General features: G+C 47.8%; 1 protein-coding gene across 1 annotated transcript in view; it reads left to right on the forward strand.

Moving 5' to 3' along the window:
• The window catches only part of cplane1 (ciliogenesis and planar polarity effector 1), a 270,576-nt gene that overhangs the window by 90,853 nt on the left and 156,895 nt on the right, over positions 1 to 22,828 (forward strand). Inside the window, exons 22-25 of the mRNA XM_080183273.1 lie at positions 3,208 to 3,317; positions 3,950 to 4,114; positions 5,208 to 5,316; positions 21,896 to 22,217. Coding sequence (XP_080039399.1) covers positions 3,208 to 3,317; positions 3,950 to 4,114; positions 5,208 to 5,316; positions 21,896 to 22,217 — 706 coding nt within the window. The remainder of the gene's footprint in view (positions 1 to 3,207; positions 3,318 to 3,949; positions 4,115 to 5,207; positions 5,317 to 21,895; positions 22,218 to 22,828) is intronic.

Genomic DNA, 22,828 nt, shown 5'->3' on the forward strand with positions numbered 1-22,828 from the left:
GCTCCCTCATTGAATGTTTTTAGGGCAAGGATAGATACATTTTTGAACAGTAAAGGAATTAAGGGTTATGGTGAGCGGGCGGGTAAGTGGAGCTGATTCCATGAAAAGATCAGCCATGATCTTATTGAATGGGGGAGCAGGCTCGAGGGACCAGATGGCCGACTCCTGCTCCTAGTTCTTATGCAATCTGGAAGCCAGATATATCCTCACAGGAACCCTTAAGGTGCAATGCACAGACACGTTCTCTTTTTTCTGCTAAACAAAAGGTGGGGGGGGGGGGCAGTGGCAGCCATTCTCTGGTTCATCCCCTATTGCATTGCCTTGACCAGAGTCAGCCTGCTTGGTTTGCATTTTTAAAAAAAGGTTGGCAGTTAACTGTTCCCTACTGCATTCTCCATGGCAACACTAACCAACAAGGGGCATACACGCGGTGGGTCGTGTGAGGGCTGCTCTTGGATGTTGCTTCGAGAGTTGCCTAGTGCTTCACATCGTTAGTGTGCGCTTAAACTGGACCATCTGACGGGCACCATGACAGCTCAGTGACTATCACTGTTTGCTGTGCAGATACATGGATTTGGGCCAGCGTCTGTGGGAGTTTGCACATTCTCCCCGTGATTGCGTGGGTTTTCTCTGGGTGCTCCGGTTTCCTCCCACACCCCAAAGATGTGCTCTTAGGCTGATTGGTGTAACAAATTGACCCTAAATTAGTCTCCCCTCAATCTTCCCCAATAGGTGTAGACAAAGGTCATTGGTAGAGAAGGGCACTCATAATGTTAAAATGGCGGCGCGGGCTCGTTGGGCCGAAGGGTCTGTTTCCCATGCTGTGTTGTTCTTTATTCTTTGTACTACCACCAATCAACATCCTCCTCATATGACAGACCTGCCATCCCAAGAATCTGCCTGGTAAACCCTTGCTGTACTCTCTCTATAGCAAGGACATCCCTCCGCTGATAAGGACACCAAAACTGCGCACAATACTCCAGGTGTGGCCTCACCAACGCCCTTTACAATTGCAGCAAAAATACCTGAAGGACTTTAGCAACTGTGGAGGGACTTGTGGTAGATGTTCAGAAGTTTACTGGAAAATAAACCTCTTTGCAGTTGAAGTAGCTGTACACTTGGTGGGGAGACAGTTGTACCTCTTAACTGGAGTGTTGGGTCTGTACAGATTTTGCTGGAATAAAAGGAATATTGTGAGTTCAAATCAATTTTTCTTGATTTCTATGTTGAAATCTTTCCAGCCTTTTTGTTGTCTAATGTTATGTTGTTAATGTTCACACTTCAATATTTCATCTTTTTGTTTAAAAAAGATAAAATATTAAATTTCTGGATGGCACAGTGGTGAGCGCTGCTGCCTCACAGCACCAGGGACCTGGGTTCAATTCCCGGCTTGGGTCACTGTCTGTGCGGAGTCTGCACATTCTCCCCGTGTCTGTGTGGGTTTCCTCCGGATGCTCCGGTTTCCCCCCTCAGTCTGAAAGATGTGCTGGTTAGGGTGCATTGACCCAACAGGTGCCAGAGTGCAGCCACTAGGGGAATTTTACGGTAACTTCATTGCAGTGTTAATGTAAGCCTACCTGTGACAATAAACAAACTTTTAAACTTTGAAAAGCCAATGGCAGTCTCCTGTGAATCTCTTCAGCAAATTCCCTCCATGATTTACAACAAAAGTAATGATCCATCAAACCAGGTTCCATTTTGGGATCTGACTTCCCAGAATCACCAGAATTGTTATGGTGCGGAAGAAAGCTATTTGGCCAGTAATGACATCAGCTGGGACCATAACACAAGGCAAGTGTTCCGGAAGTTTGTGATGAAAAGGGAGATTGAACAGTTCAGGCCGATACTGCCTGGAACTTAGAAGAATGAGGGGAGATCAAATTGAGGCATACAAGATGATAAAAGTTATGGATAAAATAGACGTGGAGTGGATGCTTCCTCTTGTGGGGAATTCTAGGACGAGAGGATCTTAGGATAAGGGGTAACAAATTTAAAACAGAGCTGAGGAGAAACTACACCTCCCAAAGGGTTCTGTGGAATTCACTATCCCAAAGTGTGATGGATGCTGGGACAGTGAGTAAATTTAAGGAGGACTTAGACAGGTTTTTAATTGGGAATGGGTTGAAGGGTTATGGGGAGAAGGAAGGAAAATGGGGATGAGGAGCAGATCAGCCATGATTAAATGGTGGAGCAGACTCGATGGGCCAAATGGCCTAATTCTGCTCCTATATCTTATGAAGTTATGAAATCTCTACTTGCCTGGATGATTGCAGCTCCAACAACACTCAAAAAGCTCAGTTCAGGGCCCGGAGGCTTCCTGGCTCCAGCTAAATAAAAAAACTCCAAATGGAAACCAAACCCAGAGTGAAATACTGCAGATGCTGGAAATTTGCAATAAAAACAGAAAGTGCTGGAAAAATCCAGCAGGTCTGGCAGCACCTGTGGAGAGACAGAAGGGTCTTCAGTGGATCTGCTCTGAAAAAGAGTCACCCAGACTCAAAATGTGAACTTTGTTTCTCTCTACAGAGACTGCCTGAGCTGCTGAGTAATTCCAGCATTTCCTGCTTATACTGTAAAGGGAATAGAATTGATTGGATTATTCCAGAGAGAGTCAGTATGGACTTGATGGGCTGCAAGGCCTCCTTAACCATTATGACTGGATGAGAAGAGGAATAGAGAGAATTATAGAATTGTGACGGGGGTGTTTAGCCCAGTTCATTCATTCTGCAACCAGTGAACTTGTCCTGAGTCCACAGCGACAGTGTTCCTGTTGTGCAGCCTCCCACTTACAGACACTCGAATGACAGACAAGCTCGGGGAGCGCCAGAAAAGTGTTGATGTGAAAAGTAGTTGTATGGGGCGAGAGGGAAGTGATCAAGGAAAACCCAGGAGGAGAGGAGATAAGGGAGTGCACTGGGAGCAGAGTAGGATGAGACTGAAATGCAGGACAGTGAGGAAGGTTCCCTGTGTGGAAAGGGAGGGCAGGCTGGTAAGGTTAGCCTCCCCCACCCTGACAGCCCAGCCTGTAACAACTGGCAATACTAACCGGAGTATTTGATGTGTGTAGGGGATTAATGTAGGGATATGGGGGTAGGGCCTGGGTGGGATTGTGTTCGGTGCAGACTTGATTCTATGATTCTGGATTGAGCTGTCACAGTGCTGACTAGAAGCTGACAGTGTAAAATCCATCATCTCATTTCCTGACAGGCTCTTTTCGTGACCTCTGTGGATTGTGCTGGATGTTCCATATCCGTGAACGGCTGAGCGAGAGCTGCCGCAAATACCAAGCAGCCAGAGACAATTCCAGATCCTCTCAGGTACTCATCCTAACCTGCTCTAACCTCCACTGGATCACTATTTTCTCCGTCCCCACTGGATCACCATTCTCTCCACCCCTATTGGCTCACCACCTACTGTGTTCCACTGTATCACCACCTACTGTGCTCCCAGTGGAGCAGCAGCCCCTCCATCCCCATTGAGGCAGTGATATTTGTGTGTACCATCTACAAGATGCAGGAACTCAGCAAGGTTCCTCAGGCAGCACCTTCCAAACACACTCAATCTACCACGCAGAAGGACAAATACGGCACACGGGAACACCAACATCCAGGGGTTCCCCTCCAAGCCTCTCACCATCCTGCAAGCGCAGTCTGAGTGGAGAGAAATACAGCTGTATCCTCACAGTTTGCTGAATAACTTTTCATTCTGAGTATAGGCAGTAAATTCCCACTGCTACATTAGTGGCTGATTGATTACCTTATTCATTAGGAATGAATAATTAATGCTGTCCTTGCCAGCAAACACAGAGCCATGAAGAAATAAACAAGGAATTCTAATATATTGTGAAAGATGAGACACGTAACAGAAGATGTCATATATTCAGTGAAATGTCTAGAATCTGGGCTGGTTACTGATGTTAGTCACACTGCTGAGTTTGATGTGTTTACAGGACTATGAGGTGACAGCTGAGTATGATGCTGCTGTGGTTGACCATTGCCTGAATGCCCTGTGTTGGGCCTGTCGAATGCTTCCCTTTGCTCGATTCATGAACGTAGAGGAGCTCTTACAGGACATCATCCTCAGCTTGGTTAGCGAGCTGCCTCCAATCAGGAAGGTAGGAGCACACATCTAGGCAACATGTGATGAATGTACTGAGGGTCACTGGGAAGGATGGAGTCCGGAAGACCCTTAGGAAAAGACAGAAAGGCCAGGAGTCCCTCAGGGGAGTGTCCTGGACCCAGCCACTTTCAGCTGCTTCATCAAAGACCTTCCCTCCATCATAAGGTCAGAGGTGGGGATGTTCGCCGATGATGGTACAATGTTCAGCATCATTTGCAACTCCTCAGGTACTGAAGCAGTCCATGTTCAAATGCAGCGAAAACTGGACAATAGCCAGGTTTACGCTGACAAGTGGCAAGTAACATTCACACTACACAAGTGTTAGGTAATGACCAACTTCACTAGAAGAGGATCTAACCATTATCCCTTGACATTCAATGGCATTAGCATCACTGAATCCCCCATTGTCAACATCCTGAGGGTTACCATTGACCAGAAACTGAGCTAACCAAATAAATACTATGGCTACTGGAGTAGGTCAGAGGCTGGGAATACTGTAGTGAGTAACTCACCTCCTGACAAGGCACAAGTTGGGAGTGTGATGGAATATTTCCCATTTACCTGGGTGAATGCAGTTCCAACAATAATCAGGCAGAAAACAGCCCATCTAGCACCGACACACAGTGATGGTCATGTGTACTGTATACAATGTGCACTGCCGCAACTTTCCAAAGCTCCATAGACTTCACCTTCCAAACCTGCAAGTTACACCCTTACAAGGACAAGGGGCAGCAGATACATGGGAACACCAAAACCTGCAAGTTCCCCTCCAGGCCTCTCACCAGCCTGACTTGGTTATTCCTTCACTGTCACTGGGTAAAATCCTGGAACTCCCTCCCTAACAACACTGTGGGTGTACCTACACCATATGGACCAAAGTGGTTTGAGAGGGCAGATCACCACCATCTTCTCGAGGGCAATTAGAAATGGAGAGTAAATCCTGAGCTAGCCAGCAACGCCCATATTCCATGAAAGAATGAAAAGGCGAGTGGAAGAGGACAGCGGGGGGGATCATTGTGATCTGTTATGATGGGATATACTGCAGCCGACATCTTTCTGCCTGACCTGCTTTGCCCCATTTGCTGTAGGTGGCCGAAATCCTGGTGAGAGCGTTTCCTGATGTCGAGGATGTCCGGGTGCCTCTCAGGGACAAGTATCACTCACTGCAGCAGCGACTGCGCCACAGCACAGTGCACGGTGAGGATACCTCCCAGGACTGGAGGAATCTGCTGGGATTTGAAGACAAGGATGAGAATTTAAAACTGCAAATATGACGTGAAAAGTGTGTAATGACAAGCCCAGCGACTACAGAGCAGTCAGTTTAACCAGGGTCATGAGGAAGATTTTGGAAACGATAGTACAGGACAGAATTAACAGCTGTAGTTTAAAGTTTATTTACTTATTAGTGTCACAATAAGGCTTACATTAACACTGAAATGAAGTTACTGTAAAATTCCCCTAGTTGCCACACTCTGGTGCCTGTTCAGGTCAATGCACCTAACCAGCACGTCTGTGGGAGGAAACCAGAGCATCCTCTCCAATAATTTCTCTACCATTGACGTAAGGCTCACCGGCCTGTAATTACTTGGATTATTCTTGCTACCCTTCTTAAACAAAGGAACAACATTGGCTATTCTCCAGTCCTCTGGGACCTCCTCTGTAAGAAGTCTCACAACACCAGGTTAAAGTCCAACAGGTTGTTTTAGTAGTAAATGCCACTAACTTTCAGGGCTTTGCCCCTTCGTCAGGTGAGTGGGGAGTTTTGATCACAAACAGAGCATATAAAGACACACTCAGTTTACAGAATACTAATTAGAATGCGAGTCTTTACAGTTAATCAAGTCTTAAAGGTACAGACAATGTGAGTGGAGATAACATTAAGCACAGGTTAAAGAGATGTGTATTGTCTCCAGGCAGGACAGTTAGTGAGATTTTGCAAACCCAGGCAAGTCGTGGGGGTTATAGATAGTGTGATGTGAACCCAAGATCCCGGTTCAGGCCATCCTCATGTGTGTGGAACTTGGCTATCAGTCTCTGTTCAGCGACTCTGCGCTGTCGTGTGTCGTGAAGGCCGCCTTGGAGAATGCTTACCCGAAGGTCAGAGGCCGAATGCCCATGACCACTGAAGTGTTCGCCAACAGGAAGCCTGGTGATTGTTGAGCGGTGTTCATTCATCTGTTGCCGTAGCGTCTGCATGGTCTCCCCAGTGTACCATTCCTCGGACATCATTTCATGCAGCGTATCAAGTGGACAGCGTTGGCCGAGTTGCAAGAGTATGTACCGTGTACCTGGTGGATGGTGTTCTCATGTGAGATGATGGCATCCTTGTCTTGCAGAGGTTGCTGTGGCAGGGTTGTGTGGTGCTGTGGCCACTGTTCTCCTGAAGGTTGGGAACGTTGGACATCTCTACTGTCTCCCAAAGATACACAAGGCAAACACACTCGGCCGTCCCATCGTATCGGGCAATGGGACCCTGTGTGAGAACCTCTCCAGCTACGTCGAGAGCATCCTGAAACCCATTGCACAAAGAACCCCCAGCTTTTGTCGCGACACTATGGACTTCCTACAGAAACTCAGCACACATGGAGCAGTTGAACCAGGGACACTCCTCGTCACAATGGATATCTTGGCGCTCTACACCAACATCCCCCACAACGATGGCATTGCTGCGACTGCCTCAGTACTCAATGCTGACAACTGCCAGTTTCCAGATGCAATTTTACAACTCATCCGCTTTATTCTGGACCACAATGTCTTCACCTTCAACAACCAATTTTTCATCCAGACACACGGAACAGCCATGGGGACCAAATCCGCATCTCAATATGCCAACATCTTCATGCACATTTCTTCACTGCACAGGAACTTCAACCGATGCTATACACTCGATACATCGATGAAATTTTCTTCCTTTGGCCTCATGGTGAACAATCACTGAAACAACTATATGATGACATCAACAAGTTCCATCCCACCATCAGACTCACCATGGACTACTGTCCGGAATTGGTTATATTCTTGGACACACGCATCTCCATCAAAGACGGTCACCTCACTGTACCGCAAGCCCACAGACAATCTCACAGTGCTCCACTTCTCCAGCTTCCACCCTAAACCCATTAAAAAAGCCATTCCCTACGGACAAGCCCTTCGTATACACAGGATCTGCTCAGATGAGGAGGATCAAACAGACACATAAGAACGTAAGAAATAGGAGCAGGAGTAGGCCATCTAGCCCTTCGAGCCTGCCCCGCCATTCAATAAGATCATGGCTGATCTGAAGTGGATCAGTTCCACTTTCCCACTTTCTCCCCATAACCCTTAATTCCCTTGTCTATCAGAAATCTATCTACCCGGAATTTAAATATATTCAGTGAGGTATCCTCCACCACTTCAACAGGCAGAGAATTCCAGAGATTCACCACCCTTTGAGTGAAGAAGTTCCTCCTCAACTCTGATCTAAACTGCGCCCCCCCCCGCCCCCCCTTACCTTGAGGCTGTGCCCTCTAGTCCTGCTGTCCTTTCTGAGCGGGAAGAATCTCTCTACCTCTACCCTATCCATCCCCTTCATTATCTTATACGTCTCAATAAGATCCCCCCTCATTCTTCTGAACTCCAACGAGTACAGACCCAGTCTATTTGGTCTCTCTTCATAGTCCAACCCCCTCATCTCCAGTATCAGCCTAGTGAACCTCCTCTGCACTCCCTCCAAGGCCAAAATATCCTCGCGCAAGTACGGCGCCCAAAACTGCACACAGTACTCCACCTACGGCCTCACCAATGCCCTGTACAGTTGCAGCAAGACCTCCCTGCTTTTATATTCAATCCCCCTCGCTATAAAGGCCAGCATCCCATTCGCCTTCTTGATCACCTACTGCACCTGCAGACTGGGTTTTTGCGACTCATGCACAAGGACCCCGAGGTCCCTCTGCACCGTAGCATGCTGCAGCTTTTCGCCCTTTAAATAGTAATCCCTCCTATTATTTCTGCCAAAGTGGATAACCTCACACATGCTAACATTATACTCCATCTGTCAGGTCCTCGCCCACTCGCCCAGCCTATCCAGATCCCTCTGCAGACTTTCCACACCCTCCGCGCAATTTGCTTTTCCACTCATCTCTCTGTCATCAGCAAATTTTGTCACCCTACACTCAGCCCCCTCCCCCAGGTCATCTATATAAATGGTAAATAGCTGAGGCCCCAGCACCGATCCCTGTGGCACTCCACTAGTTACCAACCGCCAATCAGAATAGCACCCATTGATACCAACTCTCTGCCTCCTATTAGACAACCAATCCTCTATCCACGTTAACACCTTACCCCCAACTCCATGCACCCTAACCTTCTGAAGCAACCTTTTGTGCGGCACCTTATCAAACGCCTTTTGAAAATCGAGAAACACCACATCCACCAGTTCCCCTCTGTCTACCGCACTCGTCACATCCTCATAGAATTCCAATAAGTTTGTCAAACACGACTTCCCTTTAACAAATCCGTGCCCCGTCTGCTCGATCAAACCATTCTGTTCTAGGTACCTCGCTATTTCTTCTTTGATGATGGATTCCAGCATTTTTCCTACAACAGATGTTAAACTAACCAGCCTATAATCCCTGCCTTTTGCCTGCTACCTTTTTTAAACAGCGGCGTAACATTAGCCATTTTCTAATCTTCCGGCACTTCCCCGGAATCCAGCGAATTTTGATAAATAATTACTAAGGCATCTATTATCACCTCTGCCATTTCCTTCAGAACCCTGGGATGCATTCCATCCGGTCCTGGGGACTTGTCCACCATTAGTCCCATTAGTCTATCAAGCACTACCTCTCTAGTGACAGTAATCGCATTCAGGCCCTCAACTCCTACCATCCTTCTGTCTTTAATACCCGGCAAACTATTCGTGTCCTCCTCCATGAAGACCGAGGCGAAAAGCTTATTTAAGGCCTCAGCCATTTCCTCATCTCCCACCGCTAAATCCCCCCTCTCATCCTCTAAGGGTTCAACATTCACTCCAGCCAGCCTCCTCCTCTTTATATATTTATAAAAACTCTTACTGTCTGTTTTTATATTTAGTGCTCGGTTTGCTTCATAGTCTATCCTTCCTTTCTTTATCAACTTCTTAGTCATTCTTTGTTGATTTTTAAACCTTTCCCAATCTTCCACTCGCCCACTACTTTTAGCCACTCTAAACGCATCAGCTTTCAATTTAAAACTCTCATTTATTTCCTTCGATAACCACGGCTGGTTATCCCTTCTCCTACATTCCTTCTTTACCATCGGAATATATTTCTGCTGAGCACCGAAAAAGATCTCCTTAAAGATCCTCCACTGTTCCTCAGCCGTCCTACCAACCAATCTGCTCCCCCAATCTACATTCGCCAATTCCTCGCTCATTCTATCGTACTCCCCTCTGTTCAAACAGACACCTCCAGATGCTGAAAGATGCCCTCATAAGAACAGGATATGGTGCTCGACTCATCGATCGGCAGTTCTGATGCGCCACAGTGAAAAACCACACCGACCTCCTCAGAAGACAAACACGGGACGCGGTGGACAGAGTACCCTTCGTCATCCAGTACTTCCCCGGAGCGGAGAAGCTACGACATCTTCTCCGGAGACTTCAACATGTCATTGATGAAGGTGAGCATCTCACCAGGGCTATCCCCACACCCCCACTTCTCGCCTTCAGACAACCACACAACCTCAAACAGACCATTGTTCGCAGCAAACTACCCAGCCTTCAGGAGAACAGTGACCACAACACCACACAACCCTGCCACAGCAACCTCTGCAAGACATGCTGGATCATCGACATGGAGACATCATCTCACATGAGAACACCATCCACCAGGTACACGGTAAATACTCTTGCAACTCGGCCAACATTGTCTACCTGATACGCTGCAAGAAAGGATGTCCCGAAGCATGGTACATTGGGGAGACCATGCAGACGCTACGACAATGGATGAATGAACACCACTCAACAATCACCAGACAAGACTGTTCCCTTCCTGTTGGTGAACACTTCAGTGGTCATGGGCATTCGGCCTCTGACCTTCGGGTAAGCATTCTCCAAGGCAGCCTTCATGACACACGACAGCGCAGAGTCACTGAGCAGAGACTGATAGCCAAGTTCCGCACACATGAGGACGGTCTCAACAGGGATCTTGGGTTCATGTCGCACTATCTGAACACCCATGACTTGACTGGACTTGCAAAATCTCACTAACTGTCCTGTCTGGAGACAATACACATCTCTTTAACCTGTGCTTAATGTTATCTCCACTCACATTGTCTGCACCTTTAAGACTTGATTAGTTGTAAAGACTCACATTCTAATCAGTATTCTGTAAACTGAGTGTGTGCCTTTATATACATCAAAGAACACAGCACGGGAAACAGGCCCTTCGGCCCAATGAGCCCACGCTGCCATTTTAACTTTGTGAGTTCCCTCTTCCACCTGTGACCCTTGTCTACGCTTATGGCACTCCACATTGGAAACCAGATTGAGGGGAGACTAATTTAGGGACAATTTATTACCTCCAATCAGCCTAAGAGCACATCTTTGGGGTGTGGGAGGAAACCGGAGCACCCAGAGAAAACCCACGCAAGCACGGGGAGAATGCGCAAACTCCCACAGACACTGGCCCAAATCCATGTATCTGCACAGCAAACAGTGATAGTCACTGAGCTGTCGTGTTGCCCATCAGTGGGTCCAGTTTAAGCGTACACTAACGACGTGAAGCACTAGGCTACTCTTGAAACATCCAAGAGTAGCCCTCGCACGACCCACCGCGTGTATGCCCCTTGTTGGACAACAAGGCGGACCAAAGCTCTGTTTGTGATCAGAACTTCCCACTCACCTGACGAAGGGGCAAAGCCCTGAAAGCTAGTGGTGTTTACTACCAAAGAAACCTGTTGGACTTTAACCTGGTGTTGTGAGACTTCTCCCTGTGTTTACCCCAGTCCAGTGCCAGCATCTCCACATCATGACCTCCCCTGTAGCCAGTGAGAATACAAAGATTTCTCTCAAGGCCCCAGCAATTTCTTCCCTTGCCTCTCTCAGCATTTTGGGGTATATCTCATCAGGCCCTGGAGACTTGTCTATCTTGATGTTTCTCAAGAACCCCAATACCACCTCCTTTTTGATTTCAACATGACTCATATTATCTACACACCCTTTCCCAGACTCATCATCCAGCAAGTCCTTCTCTTTGGTGAATTTTGATGCAAAAAGGGATGTCAGAAGTTGCAGTGCGACATAGATAGGATGCAAGACTGGGTGGAGAAGTGGCAGATGGACTTCAACGCGGTTAAATGTGTAGTGGTCCATTTTGGCAGGTCCAACGGGATGAAGGAGTACAATATCAAGGGTCGGAGAGTTAGCTGTGTTGAAGAGCAGAAGGATCTTGGGGTCCGGGTCCACAGGACTCTTAAATCGGCCTCGCAGGTGGAGGATGTGGTCAAGAAGGCGTATGGTGTACTGACCTTCATTAATCGAGGGATTGAGTTTAGGAGTCGGGAGGTAATGCTGCAACTTTATAAGACCCTTGTCAGACCCCACTTGGAGTACTGTGCGCAGTTCTGGTCGCCTCACTACAAGAAGGATGTGGAAGCTATTGAAAGGGTGCAGAGGAGATTTACAAGGATGTTGCCTGGATTGGGAGGCATGCCTTATGAAGTTAGGTTGAGGGAGCTGGGACTCTTCTCCCTGGAGAGACGAAGGTTGAGAGGCGACCTGATAGAGGTTTATAAAATGTTGAGAGGAATAGATAGGGTGGATTCTCAGAGGCTATTTCCCAGGGCTGAAATGGTCGCTACGAGAGGACACAGGTTTAAGGTGCTGGGGGACAAGTACAGAGGAGATGTCAGGGGTAAGTTTTTCACTCAGAGGGTGGTGAGTTAGTGGAATCGGCTGCCGTCGGTGGTGGTAGAGGTGAACTCACTGGGGTCTTTTAAAAGACTTCTGGATGAGTACATGGGACTGAATGGGATTGGGAGTTACAGATAGTTCGATGGCCTGGTAGGTAGGGATATGATCGGCGCAATTTGTGGGCCGAAGGGCCTGTTTGTGCTGTAGTGTTCTATGTTCTGTGTTAAAAAACTCATTTAATACCTCGCCCATTTCCTCTGGCTCCACACATAGATTCCCTCCCTTGTCCTTGAGTGGGCCAACCCTCTCTATCCCCTTGCTCTTTATATATGTGTAAAAAGTTTTGGGATTTTCCTTAGTCCTGCTGGCCAATGCTTTTCATGACCCCTTTTAGCCCTCCTTACCCTTTGCTTAAGTTTCTTTCTACTTTCCTTGTATTTCATACTTGCTTCGTGTGTTCCCAACCTCCTTACTTTGGCATAAGAACATAAGAAATAGGAGCAGGAGTAGGCCATCTAGCCCTTCGAGCCTGCCCCGCCGTTCAATAAGATCATGGCTGATCTGTTGTGGCTCAGTTCCACATTCCCGCCCTCTCCCCATAACCCTTAATCCCCTCTCTTATCAAAAACCCATCAACCCGCGTCTTAAAAATATTTAGTGAGGTAGCCTCCACCACTTCAACGGGCAGAGAATTCCAGAGATTCACCACCCTTTGAGTGAAGAAGTTCCTCCTCAACTCTGTTCTAAACCGCCCCCCCTTTATCTTGAGGCTGTGCCCCCTAGTCCTATTATCCTTTCTGAGCGGGAAGAGTCTCTCCACCTCTATCCTATCCATCCCATTCATCATCTTGTACGTCTCAATGAGATCTCCCCTCATTCTTCTAAACTCTAACGAGTACAAGCCTAGTTTATTCAGCCTCTCCTCATAGTTCAACCCCCTCAACTCCGGCATCAGCCTAGTAAACCTCCTCTGCACTCCCTCCAAGGCCAAAATATCCTTGCGTAAGTACGGCGCCCAAAACTGCACACAGTACTCCAGCTGCGGCCTCACCAATGCCCTATACAGCCGCAGCAAGACCTCCCTACTTTTATATTCAATCCCCCTCGCTATGAAGGCCAGCATCCCATTCGCCTTCCTGACCACCTGCTGCACCTGCAGGCTGGGTTTTTGCGACTCATGCACAAGGACCCCGAGGTCCCTCTGCACCGTCGCCTGCTGCAGTTTTTCGCCCCGTAAGTAATAGTCCTTCCTACCATTATTCCTACCAAAGTGGACCACCTCACACTTGCCAACATTAAATTCCATTTGCCATTTCCTGGCCCATTCGCCCAGCCTATCTAGATCCTTCTGTAGACTCCCCACACCCTCCGCAAATGCTTCCTTTTTCTTTTTGACTAGGCTCACAACATCTCTCGTTATCCAAGGTTCCCAAAACTTGCCATCCTTATCCTTCATCCTTACAGGAATGTGCCAGTCCTGAATCCCTATCAACTTACACTTGAAAGCCTCCCACATGTCAGATGTTGATTTGCCCTCAAACATCTGCCCCCAATCTACATTCTTCAGTTCCTGTCTCATATTATTGTAATTAGCCTTCCCCCAATTTGAGGACTACACTTATCTTTATCCATCAGTACCTTAAAGCTGACTGAATTGTGGTCACTGTTCCTGAACTGCTCCCCTACTGAAACATGGACAACCTGGCCAGGCTCATTCCCCAATACCAGGTCCAGTATGGCCCCTTCCCTAGCTGGACTATCTACATACTGTTCCAGGAAGCCCTACTGGATGCTCCTTATAAACTCTGCCCCATCCATGCCCCTAGTACTAAGTGAATCCCAGTCATATTGGGGAAGTTAAAATCTCCCACCATAACAGCCCTGTTACTTTTACACCTTGCCAAAATCTGCCTACATATCTGTTCCTCTATGTCCCGCTGGCTGTTGGTATGGTAGTGACTTTTAAGGGGTGTTTTGACAAGTAGGATGGGAATAGGGGGATATGGTCCTCAGAGGGGTAGAGGGTTTTAGTTCAGTCAGACAGTATGGTTGGTACAGGCTTGGAGGGCTGAAGGGCCCGTTCCTGTGCTGTTATTTTCTTTGTTCTTTGTTTTTTGGTGTTCCACACGGATCGGTGCTGGGGCCCCTACTGTTTGTGTGTACATTAATGATGTATGTGTGAATATGGGGGTGTGATCACTAAGTTCACAGAAGAAACAAATATTGTAGATAAATAGTAAGGAGGAAAGTCTTAGATTACAGGATGATATAGACAGGCTAGTCAGATGGACAGAACAGCGTCCAATGGAATTTAACCCGACAGAGTGTGAACTGATGTATTTTGGGAGGACTAACCAGACAAAGGAATACAGAATGAATAACAGGTTGATGGAAGTATATATATTATTTTAATGATTTGGCTGTGAATATAGGAGGTATGGTTAGTAAGTTTGCAGATGACACCAAGATTGGTGGCATAGTGGACAGTGAAGAAAGTTATCTCCAATTGCAACGGGATCTTGATCAATTGGGCCAGTGGGCTGACGAATGGCAGATGGAGTTTAATTTAGACAAATGGGAGGTGATGCATTTTGATAGATTGAACCAGGGCAGGACTTACTCAGTTAATGGTAGGGCACTGGGGAGAGTTACAGAACAAAGAGATCTAGGGGTACATGTTCATAGCTCCTTGAAAGTGGAGTCACAGGTGGACAGAGTGGTGAAGAAGGCATTCGGCATGCTTGGTTTCATCGATCAGAACATTGAATACAGGAGTTGGGACGTCTTGTTGAAGTTGTACAAGACATTGGTAAGGCCACACTTGGAATACTGTGTACAATTCTGGTCACCCTATTATAGAAAGGATATTATTAAACTAGAAAGAGTGCAGAAAAGATTTACTAGGATGCTACCGGGACTTGATGGATTGAGTTATAAGGAGAGGCTGGATAGACTGGGACTTTTTTGTGTGGAGTGTAGGAGGCTGAGGGGTGATCTTATAGAGGTCTATAAAATAATGAGGGACACAGATCAGCTAGATAGTCAATATCTTTTCCCAAAGGTAGGGGAGTCTAAAACTAGAGGGCACAGGTTTAAGGTGAGAGGGGAGAGATACAAAAGTGTCCAAAGGGGCAATTTTTTCACACAGAGGGTGGTGAGTGTCTGGAACAAGCTGCCAGAGGGAGTAATAAAGGCAGGTACAATGTTGTCTTTTAAAAAGCATTTAGATAGTTAGATGGGTACGATGGATATAGAGGGATATGGGCCAAATGCAGACATTTGGGATTAAGTTCGGGGTTTAAGGAAAAGGGCAGCAATGACAAGTTGGGCTGAAGGGCCTGTTTCCATGGTGTAAACCTCTATGACTCTAAGTACAGAGAACCAGAGGGACCTTGGGGTACATGTCTAAAGATCCCTAAAGGCAGCAGGACAGCTAGATAAGGTGGTGAAGAAGATATGTGGGATTCTTGCCTTTATTAGCCGAGGCTGTGAGAATAAGAGCAGGGAGGCTATGATGGAGTTGTATAAAATGCTGGTTTGGCCACAGCTAGAGTACTGAGGGACATCAGTGGGATAGATTCCAGTTACCAGCAATGTACCACAGGGGTCAGTGCTGCGTCCTCTGCTATTTGTGATTTTTATCAATGACTTGGAAGAGGGGGCTGAAAGGTAGGTTAGTAAATTTGCTGATGACACCAAGATTGGTGGAGTAGTGGGTGAGGTGGCGGGTTAGTGTAGGCTGCAAAGAGACATTGATAGGATGCAGAGCTGGGCAGAAAAGTGGCAGATGGAGTTTAACCCTGATAAGTGCGAGGTGGGTCATTTTGGTATGACAAACTTGAATGCGGATTACATGGTCAACGGCAGGGTTCTGAGGAATGTGGAGGAACAGAGAGATCTTGGGGTTCAGATCCATAGATCTCTGAAGGTTGCCACTCAAGTGGATAGAGCTGTGAAGAAGGCTTATAGTGTGTTAGTGTTTATTAACAGGGGGTTTGAGTTTAAGAGCTGTGGGGTTATACTGCAACTATACAGGATGTTGGTGAGACCACATTTGGAATATTGTGTTCAGTTCTGGTCATCTCACTATAAGAAGGATGTGGAAGCATTGGAGAGAGTGAGGAGGAGATTTACCAGGATGCTGCCTGGTTTGGAGGGTAGGTCTTATGAGGAAAGGTTGAGGGAGCTGGGGCTTTTCTCTTTCGAGAGGAGGAGGATGAGAGGTGACTTAATAGAGGTTTATAAGATGATGAGGGGGATTGATAGAGTGGATGTTCAGAGACTATTTCCTTGGGTGGATGTAGCTGTTACTCGGGGGCATAACTATAAGGTTCATGTTGGGAGATATAGGAGGGATGTCCGAGGTAGATTCTTTACTCAGAGAGTGGTTGGGGTGTGGAATACACTCCTTGCTGTGATAGTGGAGTCGGACACTTGAGGAACTTTCAAGCGGTTATTGGATAGGCACATGGAGCACACCAGAATGATAGTGAGTGGGATAGCTTGATCTTGGGTTTGGACATAGCTGGACACAACATTGAGGGCCGAAGGGCCTGTACTGTGCTGTACTGTTCTATGTTCTAGATAGGAAGAAACTTTTCCCTTAATGGAGGGATCAAGAGCCAAGGGACATAGATTTAAGATAGTGAGCAATAATAGAGGGGATTTGAGGGTGGTGGGAATCTGGAACTCATTGATTGAAAGGGTGGTAGAGGCAGGAACCCTCACAGCATTTAAGAACATTTAAATAAGCCTGGATTCAAACAGTGCAGTGAAGTTACTGTGAAAATCCCTAGTTGTCACACTCTGGCGCCTGTTTGGGTACACCGAGGGAGAATTTAGCATGGCCAATGTACTTAACCAGCATGTCTTTGGACTGTGGGAGGAAACCGGAGCACCGGAATGGTTAGGATCTGGAATGTACTGTCTGACAGTGTGGTGGAGACAGATTCACACAGCGAATGGTTAGGATCTGGAATGCACTGTCTGAGAGTGTGGTGGAGACAGATTCACACAGCGAGTGGTTAGGGTCTGGAATGTACTGTCTGAGAGTGTGGTGGAGACTGATTCACACAGTGAGTGGTTAGGATCTGGAATACACTGTCTGAGAGTGTGGTGGAGACAGATTCACACAGCGAGTGGTTAGGATCTGGAATACACTGTCTGAGAGTGTGGTGGAGACAGATTCACACAGCGAGTGGTTAGGGTCTGGAATGCACTGTCTGAGAGTGTGGTGGAGACAGATTCACACAGTGAGTGGTTAGGATCTGGAATGTACTGTCTGAGAGTGTGGTGGAGACAGATTCACACAGTGAGTGGTTAGGATCTGGAATGTACTGTCTGAGAGTGTGGTGGAGACAGATTCACACAGTGAGTGGCTAGGATCTGGAATACACTGTCTGAGAGTGTGGTGGAGACATGACTTTCAGAAGAGAATTGTATTATTATGTGACGCAAAAGAATTTGCAGGGCTAATTGGACATGGCAGAGAGTGACAGTAGCTGAGGTAACATGAACACAACAGGCTGAATATTCAGTATCAATTTTCTGACTGGATTGAGACACTTGCTCTCAGTGAAGCAATATAGGCTGCTGAGCACAGCTCTCAGGTGAATCAGACTTGGTGTGAGCTTGAACTGAACGTAACATAAGAACATAAGAAATAGGAGCAGGAGTAGGTCATCTAGCCCTTCGAGCCTGCCCCGCCATTCAATAAGATCATGGCCGATCTGTCGTGGCTCAGTTCCACATTCCTGCCCTCTCCCCATAACCCTTAATCCCCTCTCTTATCAAAAACCCATCAACCCGCGTCTTAAAAGTATTGAGCAAGGCAGCCTCCACCACTTCAACGGGCAGAGAATTCCAGAGATTCACCACCCTTTGAGTGAAGAAGTTCCTCCTCAACTCCGTTCTAAACTGCCCCCCCTTTATCTTGAGGCTGTGCCCTCTAGTCCTACTGTCCTTTCTGAGCGGGAAGAGTCTCTCCACCTCTATCCTGTCCATCCCATTCAACATCTTATACGTCTCAATGAGATCTCCCCTCATTCTTCTAAACTCTAACGAGTACAAGCCTAGTTTATTCAGCCTCTCCTCATAGTTCAACCCCCTCAACTCCGATATCAGCCTAGTAAACCTCCTCTGCACTCCCTCCAAGGCCAAAATATCCTTGCGTAAGTGCGGCGACCAAAACTGCACACAGTACTCCAGCTGCGGCCTCACCAATGCCCTATACAGCTGCAGCAAGACCTCCCTACTTTTATATTCAATCCCCCTCGCTATGAAGGCCAGCATCCCATTCGCCTTCCTGACCACCTGCTGCACCTGCAAGCTGGGTTTTTGCGACTCATGCACGAGGACCCCGAGGCCCCTCTGCACCGTTGCATGCTGCAGTTTTTCGCCACCTAAGTAATAGTCCTTCCTATCATTATTCCTACCAAAGTGGACAACCTCACATTTGCCAACATTAAATTCCATTTGCCAGTTCCTGGCCCATTCACCCAGCCTGTCTAGATCCTTCTGCAGACTCTCCACACCCTCCGCACAATTTGCCGTTCCCCCAATCTTGGTGTCATCGGCAAATTTCGACACCATACACTCGGTTCCCTCCTCCAGACCATCTATATAAATGGTAAATAGTTGAGGCCCCAGCACCAACCCCTGGGGCACTCCACTGGTCACCAACCACCAATCCGAATAGCACCCATTGACACCCACTCTCTGCCTCCTATGTGACAGCCAATCCTCTATCCACGCTAACACCCAACCCCCATCTCCATGCCCCCTGACCTTCTGTAATAACGTCTTGTGAGGCACCTTGTCAAACGCCTTCTGAAAATCAAGAAACACCACATCCACCGGCTCTCCTCTATCCACCGCCCTAGAGACATCCTCATAGAACTCCAATAAGTTCGTCAGACACGACGTTCCCTTAACGAAACCGTGCTGCGTCTGCTCTACCAAACAATTCTCCTCAAGATGCCTCGCTATTTTCTCCTTGATCACGGATTCTAACATTTTTCCTACAACAGACGTTAAACTAACCGGCCCATAATTCCCTGCCTTTTGCCTGCCACCCTCCTTAAACAACGGCATAACATTAGCCGTTTTCCAATCTTCCGGCACTTCCCCGGAATCCAGCGACGTTTGGAAAATAATCACCAAGGCATCCACTATCACCTCCGCCATTTCTTTCAGAACCCTTGGATGCATTCCATCCGGTCCTGAGGACTTGTCCACAATCAGCCCCCTCCAGCCTGTTGAGCACCGCCTCTCTAGTAACAATAATGTCATTCAGGCCTTCCATTCCTACCATCTTTCCATCGCTAACACCCGGCAAATTATTCACGTCCTCCTCCGTGAAGACAGAAACAAAAAAGTTATTCAGGACCTCAGCCATTTCCTCATCCCCTACCACTAAGTCCCCCCTCTCATCCTTTAAGGGTCCAACGTTCACCCTAGCCAGCGTCTTCCTTCTTATGTATTTATAAAAACTCTTGCTATCCTTTTTTATATTAAGCGCTAGCCCAGCTTCATAGATTATCCCACCCTTCTTTATCAACTTCTTTGTCATTCTTTGTTGACACTTAAACCTCTCCCAATCCTCTTCTCGCCCACTATTCTTAGCTACTCTAAACGCATCCGCTTTTAATTTAACACTTTCCTTCACCTCCTTCGTTATCCACGGCTGATTACCTCTCCTCCTACGATCCTTTTTAACCATCGGAATAAATTTCTGCTGAGCACCAAGAAAGATCTTAAAGATCCTCCACTGTTCCTCAGCAGACCTACCTTCCAACGCACTCCCCCAATCAACATTTGCCAATTCCTCTCTCATCCAACCATACTCCCCTCTGTTCAAACAAAGGACACATGTCCGGGAACCCACTTTCTCCTCCTCCATCTGCATCAGAAACTCCACCATACAATGATCACTCTCCCCAAGAGGATCCTTCACCACAAGGTCCCTAATTCTACCCGCCTCATTACATAGCACCAGATCCAAGATAGCTCGCTCCCTCGTCGGCTCCAACACACACTGTTCAAGGAAACTATCCCGGCAGCATTCCAAGAACTCCTCCTCGAGCCCACCGCGTCCAACATGGGTCGACCAATCAATATGTAGATGGAAATCCCCCATAATTATCGCCGTCCCATTCCTGCACGCCGCAATGGCACCCTCCCTCCCCCTGATGAGCCTTAGTGTCCGTAGCTCAGAGGCCAGCTCATCTACCTTGATCATTATTCGGGGGCCTATAAACGACACCCACCAGCGTCTTCCTCCCTTTGCTGTTCCTAATCTCCACCCACAACGATTCCACGTTCTGCTCTTTGGTTCCTATATCATCCCTTACTCCCGCCCTGATATTATCCTTAATTAACAGAGCTACGCCCCCCTCTTTTTCCTCCCGCCTAACCTTCCTAAACACTTGATACCCCTGGACATTCAGCTCCCAGTCCCTGTCACCTTGCAGCCACGTCTCTGTAATGGCCACCAGATCGTATCCATTTGTGCTGATCTGCGCCACCAGCTCATCCACTTTATTCCGAATGCTTCGTGCATTCAGATAAAGTGCCTTCATCCCAGCCTTCACCTGGACCCTATTTGCCAGAACGCCACCAACCATACTCACGCCCCCTACTCCTTTTATTATTGGGACATCCTTGGCCTCCTCCCTTACCTGCACCCTCTCCTTTACTATAGACCCCGTAATGTCACCTACCCTCGCACCCTCCCCCCCCCCCCAATTAGTTTAAAGCCCTATCTACAGCCGTATTTACACGATTCGCCAGGACTCTGGTCCCAGCACGGTTCAGACCAACCACATCCCACCTGAACAGGTCCCACCTACCCCAATACTGATGCCAATGCCCCATAAATTCAAACCCATTCCTCCCACACCAAACCCTGAGCCACCCATTCACTTCCTTAATCTTATCAACCCTACGCCCGTCTGCACTCGGTTCAGGCAGTAGTCCGGAGATAACCACCTTGTCGGTTCTACTTTTTAATTCCATTCCCAGCTTTTCATACTCCCTCCCCAGATCCTCAGTTCGCATTTTGCCTACGTCGTTGGCACCCACATGTACTACAACGACCGGATTCTCACCCTCCCACTCCAGGTTCCTCTGCAGCCCAGATGTGACATCCCGGACCTGAGCACCAGGCAGACAACACACCCTTCTGTGCACTTTGTCATTGTGACAAAGGACAGTGTCAATACCCTTAACCACACTATCCCCAATTACTACCATGTTCCTTTTCCCCTTCTCTTTGCCTATGACCTGTGTCTGCATCACTGTACCGTGTGCAGTTTGCTCACCAACCTCACCGCCCTCATTCTCGTCCAGACTGGAAGCAAGAACCTGAAATCTGTTATGCAGATTGAGAGGCTGAGGCATTTGGTCCCCACCCTCCTTCCTCCGGTCCCCACCCTCCTTCCTCTCAGCAGCCCCTTCCTGTTCCTGACCCTTAGAGTTAGCCAGTCTGGGGGGGTGGATGTCTCTTGCACCCCATTGACAATGGCACCCTCCCTCCCCCTGATGAGCCTCAGTGTCTGTAGCTCAGAGGCCAGCTCATCCACCTTGAGCTGGAGCTCCTCCAGCAACCAGCACTTACTGCAGACATGGTCACTGGGAAGGACCCTGGGGTCCACCAGCTCCCACATCATACAGAAACAGCACATCACATGCCCCTCCATTATTCCCTGGGGCAGCAGTTTTTAGTTTACCCCAGTTTGTGTACAGTGGAAGCTGCAAGGCTGAGTGGGTGTGTCACAAATAGTCAGATCTGCAGCTAACAAGGGGCTGGGGTTAGGGTTTCAGCAGGAGTTAAGCTGTGGTAGATGTGGAGTTTGGTGATATTACAGGGTGGTGTTGGCGAATTCTGAATCCTCTTTTGTTTCTCAGGCCCGCATGGAGAGGAGATGATTTCAGTCTTGCTGCACAAGCTGCATCGACAGAAGAGGAAAGTGCTGAAGCGGACAGTGCAGAACATTGGCCCCACTGAGCAGCACATATGGGAACGAGTGGAAGACAGTCTGAGGGACCAGGAAGATCAGGCATACGATCGGTTCTCCTTGGGGACAAGTTTGAGCAGAAGCTCTTTGACAGACACCAGGAGAGGGCAGCAACAAGGTGATGGAGACACAACAGACAATATATCAGAGGAATGCCAAGATCTGAGTGACTGGCAGGACACTATCCTGCAGCTACTGGACACTGCTCACAGGTAACACATGGGATAGCATCTGGGAGCCAGTTAACAAAGAGCAATTCCAGAATGATAAACTCAAAGGCACCCGTGTACTCCAACATTCAGTTAGCGAGCAAATTACTGGGGAAGGAAGGGATCCAGTTGGGTGGAATTGAGGAATATGGAGTGGGTGGGGAGGTTGGGGTCGGGGATATGGGTGAAACCTGTCGGTGTGCAGGTGGCGAGAGGAGATCACAGAGTCTGTTACAGAGAGCTTGGGCTGAAAGTGACAACCTAACCATATAAATACCAACAGTGACTGCAGCCAAGCTGAGAGAATTGAATCATCACCCTGTAATATCCAGTGGAATTACAATCACCATCATCGAGTCCCCCATCCATAATTCACCTGCTCCTGCCAGGTAAATACTGTGGCTATAAGAGAAACGGTTTTCTTTTGCTCATGGAACGTGGGCTTCGCTGACTGGACCAGCATTTATTACCCATCCTAACCTGGGGGCCCTCGCTGAAGGTAAACACGCAGGTACAGCAGGCAGTAAAGAAGGCAAATGAAATGTTGGCCTTCATAGCGGGGATTCAGGAGCAGGGATGTGTTGTTGCAATTGTATAGGGCATTGGTGAGACTA

This window comes from Carcharhinus amblyrhynchos, unplaced genomic scaffold (assembly GCF_965287045.1).
Source record: "Carcharhinus amblyrhynchos unplaced genomic scaffold, sCarAmb.v2.hapA chromosome_205, whole genome shotgun sequence".
Classification (NCBI taxonomy): Eukaryota; Metazoa; Chordata; class Chondrichthyes; order Carcharhiniformes; family Carcharhinidae; genus Carcharhinus; species Carcharhinus amblyrhynchos.